The sequence below is a fragment of the Procambarus clarkii genome, chromosome 70, assembly GCF_040958095.1.
Source record: "Procambarus clarkii isolate CNS0578487 chromosome 70, FALCON_Pclarkii_2.0, whole genome shotgun sequence".
Lineage (NCBI taxonomy): Eukaryota > Metazoa > Arthropoda > Malacostraca > Decapoda > Cambaridae > Procambarus > Procambarus clarkii.
In genome coordinates, this window is record NC_091219.1 from 21,215,449 (window position 1) to 21,223,143 (window position 7,695).

Below are 7,695 nucleotides of genomic sequence, written 5' to 3' on the forward strand. Positions count from 1 at the left end.
ATCTTAAAACAACATAACAACCATAATGAACTCGAGAGAGCAGTTTCGGTCAACTGCAAGACGGGCTCCTAATTGTTAATCATGAGGGACTTCAACCCCAGATTGGTAGACTTGGAGAACAGACTGCCACATTGAGGTATAGATACATGGAGAGTTAAACTGCTGGACGAGGTAACGAGAAACTTTCTTAGTCAACATGAAACGGTACCCAAAAGAATGAGACAATATCGAACCAGCTAGATTTGAATTGATAATCACTCCTACCGAGTCAGATATAAAGAAAGTTGAATTAGAAGCCAGCATGGGAATGAACGATAACAGTGTATTGACATTTGTGTATCTGGCAGAAGTAGGAATGACCTATTCAAAGAAGGAACGAGAAAGCTGCCATATCGAGGAGGGAATTGTGAGATGTGAAAATTCCTTATATGAAGACCGTGAGATTTAGTGAATTTAGAGAAAAGATTTTGCAAGACATGATGAGCTACGTCATCCAATTTGGAGCGGCAGCAGACAGCTTCATCCCAGATTAAAAGGAGAAAAACTAAATGAGAAAGAGGTTCAATCAGACAACTAAGGAAGGAAGGTAATACGTACAAGGACATGGAAAAACTACAGAAATAACAGAATACCAGAGAGCAAGGGAAAGTTTCCCTGAGGCCAGGAATGAATACCTCACCGTGAGGAGAGACAGTGTGAAAAATCACATATCAAGTAAATCCAATACAACAAAAATTGCTTCATAGCTATATCAGGAGGAAAGGGGACGGCAGGCACACAGAAAATGACAAGGAGGTGTGTTTTAAGAACTCCACAAGAGATTCCAAGAGATTTACAAAATAGAGATAGGAGAAGTCCCTGAACTGAGAGAGGTGCCTATAAACCAACCCACCTTCTTGAGGTTATCTTGAGATGATTTCGGGGCTTTAGTGTCCCCTCGGCCCGGTCCTCGACCAGGCCTCCACCCCCAGGAAGCAGCCCGTGACAGCTGACTAACACCCAGGTACCTATTTACTGCTAGGTAACAGGGGCATTCAGGGTGAAAGAAACTTTGCCACCCACATAACACCCGGGGTTCTGTCCAGCTGCTTCACAAAGCTGCATCAGAGGACCCATTAAGTCACTGCTCGCAGGGGAACAGTCACTGCTCGCAGGGGAACACAATAATACCAGCTCGGACAGGCGCTCTGTAAGGGCCACTAAGAGTGTCTTTTAAGCAATTTCCAAGCAGAACAATACAAAAAAAGATTTTCACCTTCTATAAAAACAGTTCTTAGCCTTTGTAAACAATTCTTAGCCTTTGTAAACAATTCTTAGCCTTTGTAAACAATTCTTAGCCTCTATTAAAGCTGTTCTCTTAACCTCTGTAAAAACCGTTCTCTAAGCCTCTTTAAAAAGCTCTCAGTTTCTGTAAAAACAAAAGTGGCTTTTTACTCAGCCTTTAGAAATCGCCTTCCATAAGTGTACTCAGCGGTTGGGCTATTTCATAAATCGGAGTGTCTACCCATTATAGAGATCGTTGTGGTGGCTCTGTGATGTCCCAATTGTCTCGGCTGGTAACTTGGCCCCAGATAGATGGGTTAAAATCCCTTTAGAGGTCAGACACATATACACACGCAGACACACACACACACACACACACACACACACACACACACACACACACACACACACACACACACACACACACATACACACACACACACACACACACATACACACACACACACATACACACACACACACAAACACGAATTAATTTTTTTCTACACACATCTGTGTGTGTGTTTGTGTGTTTTGTGTACTCACCTATTTGTAATCACAAATAGGTGAGTACAAATAGGTGAGTACACACAACACACAAACACACACATGTGTAGAAAAAAATAAGCTAATTCATTGACAGTTGGGAGGCGGGCCCAAAGAGCAACAGCTCAACCCCCAACAAGCACAACTAGGTGAGTACAACTAAGTGAGTACAACTAGGTGAGTACTGGCCACGAAGGGGACCTCGCCACTCGCCCGGGGGTCATAGTCCTAAGGTCTCTGGTTCGATTCCCGGCCGAGGCCGAAACAAATGGGCAGAGTTTCTTTCACCCTGATTCACCTGTTCACCTAACAATAAATTAGGTGCCTGAGAGTTAAACAGCTAACTTCGTGGGAATGTGTGTGTGTGAGTGCGTGTGTTCTAAATATATGTAGTAGACATAATATTGGAAAATAGATTGGTTAGAAACGCGGGGTTCAAGACTTAATAGCTCGATTCTACATGCATAAATAGTAAATACAAATAGTAAATACACACACACAGACACCACCACCACACACACACAGGGAGCCGGTCGGCCGAGCGGACAGCACGCTGGACTTGTGATCCTGTGGTCCTGGGTTCAATCCCAGGCGCCGGCGAGAAACAATGGGCAGAGTGGCTCCACTCTTTTCTTCCTGTCCCAGAACCTCTGCTTTAAATATATTCTTAATGGTGACCTTTCTACAGGTGGTTATCTTATCTTGAGGTTATCTTGAGATGATTTCGGGGCTTAGTGTCCCCGCGGCCAGGTCCTGGATCTGGCCTCCACCCCCAGGAAGCAGCCCGTGACAGCTGACTAACTCCTAGGTACCTATTTACTGCTAGGTAACAGGAGCATCAGGAGGAAAGAAACTATGCCCATTGTTTCTCGCCGGCGCCCGGGGTCGAGCCCGGGACCACAGGATCACGCGTACAGTGCTCTGTCCGCTCAGCCACCGGCTCCCCAATGGGTGCAGAAATCAACGGATTAAAGGATCAAAATCCACGTGTGCAGTACCGGATTACCTTATTGAAGCCATTGACAATTTAATTGAACAAGAGTTATTTAAAAAGCAAAATGCAAAAATCACAGCCAAAGACCCTTTCTTTGTCATTGAATATCCTGGAAACCTTTTTCTCGGGTAAACTCCTTAATCATTTCCCTAATTCCTACTGCATTTTTCTGCAGTAGGAATTAGGGAAAATTAGGGCCTAATATTACAATTTCTGATCAAGCAAAAAAGCCTTTTGCCCTTTGTACCTTGCACCGAAGTCTTGTCTTTGCAAATAAACGTATTCCTTTCCTGAAGCACCAAATCTTGCTCCCCTCTCCAACAACAAGAACGAAGGTATTTACCTCCCCTCTTGCCTCTGTAAATCTTGGCCCGACTCTTGCAGCACCCTTGTCATGCAAGCAATACCTCGGCTTCCTCCCTCACAAGGTTGCAAATCTCACGTTGGGACTAGCAGTCCGAGGGCCTCGTTATCTCTCCCCACGGTTACAAATCCTGTCTTGAGAAGCACCACTACGATGTTGTGAGCCAATAACCCATTCAGAGAAACCTTCCTCGGACTCCTCCCTTGTCGGCAGTGGAAGGTACTCCCTTCATATCTCCCTCGTCTCAGCTGCAGGGCGGCTCGCAGAGACCAAATTGGGTTGAAAATGTTTGATGATTAGTGTGGGAGGGGGAGGGGGGGGAAGGGAGGGTTGTAAAGAGGGGTTCTTAATTGCACATAGCTCGGGCTGGTCACCCCTCTTGAAAAGAGGTGAGGATAAAGTATGTGTGTATGTGTACTCACCTAGTTGTGCAAGACAACACCATCTCTTTCCAGGCGTTTAACGATGCATAAGCAACAGGGCTCCATTAAGGAACATATAATCTCTTCCCACAACCAAACTATCACCAGAGAAATCTTAGCAAACAACACAGAAATCATCGATAGATACAGCGATAGCAGGCGGCTTGACATCTGCGAGGCACTACACATCAAGAAGTCAACACCAGCAATCAACAGCCAATTAATGCTCAACTATATTCTACCCACTTCAAGACTCCGCTCCAATATAGAAGCATCAAGAAATATGGGCCAATAGGCCCTCTGCAATTACTTCCATTCTTACCTTCAATACCCATTATTTCGTGTTCTGTCTTGTGTTGAAAGTTTGTTTTCACCTCATCCAAAACTGTTGTAACATATCACCTCACCCAAATGCAGGTATAAAAAATCGATGTTTAAGCTCTATTCAGTTATAGTTCAGTAATAAGTTTTACGAAACGCGCTCAAGTGTCGCGTCAGACTAGAAATAAAAATTAATTTTGGAGAATTGCTTTTTCAATTACCATCAACCGTGAAAAGAAACATAAGAGAGATCGAGAAAATTCGTGTTAGAATTATTAATCTTACTTTTTCGGTCATATTTAATAATATATATATATATATATATATATATATATATATATATATATATATATATATATATATATATATATATGTCGTACCTGGTAGCCAGAACGCACTTCTCAGCCTACTATGCAAGGCCCGATTTGCTTAATAAGCCAAGTTTTCATGAATTAATTGTTTTTCGACTACCTAACCTACCTAACCTAACCTAACCTAACTTTTTCGGCTACCTAACCTAACCTAACCTATAAAGATAGGTTAGGTTAGGTTAGGTTGGGTTGGTTAGGTTCGGTCATATATCTACGTTAATATTAACTCCAATAAAAAAAATTGACCTCATACATAATGAAATGGGTAGCTTTATCATTTCATAAGAAAAAAATTTGAGAAAATATATTAATTCAGGAAAACTTGGCTTATTAGGCAAATCGGGCCTTGCATAGTAGGCCGAGAAGTGTGTTCTGGCTACTAGGTACGACATATATATATATATATATATATATATATATATATACATATATATATATATATATATATATATATATATATATATATATATATATATATATATATATATATATATATATATATATATATATATATATATATAGGCGTGATGAAACACAACAATGTTCCTGAGTCATAGGAAGCTGCCTCTGCTCCCTAGAGCAAGGGGAGGTGTGGGTCCAGGTCTGTGATTCCTTTGAGAAATTTGGTTCTGAGCTCAAAACCACGTACCCCTATAACACATAAGACAGGATACAGAGGTGACCGCGCCCCATGAAGATGGACACCCGATGCCCTGAGCTCACATTTGAAGAACAAATTCAATCTCGTTACGTTGTTATTTTTTTACGTTTAGGTTCGATAACGTTATTGTGATCTCTAAATTTTATTTATTAATTAAAATATTTACAATCAGATGAATATGATAACTTTTTTTACCTAGTACAATCACCCATCATCAATCGAACATTAGGTACACGTATAGTTTAACAAAATTAAGATCTGTTAAAACAAAATAATTCCAAATAGGAAGCAAAGTGCCAACTGGTTGTCCTGTGGTGTTGTCACAACATATGTTGGATAATGTGGATACGAAACTCTACACATGTTATTGCTTGAGATTTTCATGTTGTGAAGTCAGGAAACTCGAGACATGACATCACTCATAGGCGCCGAGGGACTTGCCTTTGGTTAGTTGAAACAATTGGGGGTAGTTGGGCAGACCCTGGTAGCCTGCAAGCAGCAGCAAGCGGTGCACCCTGCCCATAGCTAGGGACATCTTCTCCTTCTCCCCCTTGGTAAAAGGATCGAAGTCCAGGTTGTTCTTCCGCTTGAAGGATCCCTCAAGGTGAGAGGACACGCAGGCCAGTCTCCTTTCGTCCAGAGGCACCCTAGAGGTGGACATTATTATTATTATTAGTGTGGGTGTGTGTGTGTGTGTGTGTGTGTGTGTGTATGTGTGTGTGTGTGTGTGTGTGTGTGTGTGTGTGTGTGTGTGTGTGTGTGTGTGTGTGTGTGTGTGTGTGTGTGTGTGTGTGTGTGTGTGTGTGTGTGTGTGTGTGTGTGTGAGTGTGTGTGTGTGTGTGTGTGTGTGTGTGTGTGTGTGTGTATTCACCTAGTTGTATTCACGTAGTTGTGTTTGCGGGGGTTGAGCTTTGTTCTTTCGGCCCGCCCTTCAACCGTCAATCAACTGTTTACTAACTACTTTTTTTTCCCACCACCTCCCCCCCAGGACCAGGAAGCAGCCCGTGACAGCTGACTAACTCCCAGGTACCTATTTACTGCTAGGTAACAGGGGCATTCAGGGTGAAAGAAATTTTGCCCATTTGTTTCTGCCTGGTGCGGGAATCGAACCCGCGCCACAGAATTACGAGTTGTGCGCGCTATCCACCAGGCTACCAGGCCCCTAGATACACATAGTGTGTGGGGGGTTTAATCCGATACCTACAATGATAAGAAACATATTTCCAGAGACCTATAGTAAAGTAAAACAGAACCAACAAGAAAGTTTAACAACGTAGTTACAGCCTTAGTGAGGCACTGTAACTATAGGCCTAGCTTAGGCCAGGTTAGTACATGACTGTGAAAGTGACGATACTCCAGCTACTCTTCTACGGACTCTAAGAGTGCAACAGAAGGAAACAGCACATGTGGAACCTACTAAATAAGGACAAGATGGATCTATCTACAAAAGTAAATAAGAATAAGTGGAGGCAAGTGTCCGAGTGCGACATAAGAGGTGGAACAATTACCCGAGGAAGTGGAGGAGGCGACGAAGGTGGAGTTGGGTATTGTTGAGGAGCAGCTCGTAGTGGAGGACGTGGAGGGGTCCCGAACTCCACAGGAGGCGGTCCACAGCCAGCTTCTCCCAGCGAGTGATCATCGCTTCAACATATCTATGAAAATCTGCCGGAATAATTGTTATCTATCTTATAGCTTTATCGACATATAACATTTGTCTTAATCCCTTACCTTGCATCGTGTTATTATTTGATATTAAAGCTACTATTTGCGAGCTCTGGAGTAATTACTAAACAATAGGCACTGACTCCATCTTTCTCGAAGAGCTATTTCGTCTTATGTATCAGACAGGCGGGAATATAATTCTTCTAAGAATTAGTGACGAGATATGCCCCATTAGTTGAGAGATTAGATACACATGCGCTACAATAAAATATTGCGATCCTATTATTTCATCTACTTCAGAGAGCTACAAAATAATGTCTGAATAGATTTGAGGTCTGATGAGTATTTAGGAGTTTGCTAACTGATTTAAAGTTTATTTTTCTAACTTAGACAATTAAACAGTTAAGTTACTAAGACATTCAAACAAACTCATTATTAAACTGGTTCACCAGACTCGTGATGTATCGAGAATATTGTAACAATTGTAGTTCATGTGGAACCATTTAGAATGATCATCTGTCTATAGCGACCACTATGGGTCGTCCACATGTACTGTGGGAGTTTGTAACGTGAAACGAAATTTGTATAAATCAAATTTTCACCTGCAAATTTTCCTATGACCATACACACACATATATCGACAGGTTGACCAACTCATAAGACCTCTTGATGTGACAGATGTGATGTTATTGAACCACAACTAGAGGTAATAGACAGAAAGCATTAAGAATGACGCTGTGGCGTTTAACATTTCAAGAGATAAACTTGCCAAACTTTGCAGTCAAAATAGAAAATAACCATCGAGATAAATATAAAGCTATTAGTAGTTCAAAGAGTAGGATTTCATCTACACTTAGAAAATATCATGAATAAAAATAAAACAGTGAAATAGTCAAAGGAGGAAAATAGAGTATTAAAAGATTGAAGTGGTAGAGTGATAATAACCTAAATGTCCTTGAATGTGAAAGAAATGTCTTCGAGACGCTAACTGTTAACGTAAGAGTCTTGATTCACTGTATTTAACATAACGTAACTTGACCAGACCACACACTAGAAGGTGAAGGGACGACGACGTTTCGGTCCATCCTGGA

At 41.7% G+C, this 7,695-nt stretch overlaps 1 protein-coding gene across 14 annotated transcripts in view; it reads right to left on the reverse strand.

Annotated features, from left to right (window-relative positions):
• Positions 1-5,065: 5,065 nt before the first annotated feature.
• The window catches only part of LOC123750605 (sialate:O-sulfotransferase 1), a 16,352-nt gene continuing 13,722 nt past the window's right edge, over positions 5,066-7,695 (reverse strand). For all 14 annotated transcript variants that reach the window (XM_069311632.1, XM_069311639.1, XM_069311630.1 and 11 more), the window contains 2 exons: positions 6,451-6,604; positions 5,066-5,589 (listed from right to left, as the gene is read on the reverse strand). In XM_069311632.1, the coding sequence (XP_069167733.1) occupies positions 5,358-5,589; positions 6,451-6,604 (386 nt within the window). In that variant the 3' untranslated portion in view covers positions 5,066-5,357. The remainder of the gene's footprint in view (positions 5,590-6,450; positions 6,605-7,695) is intronic.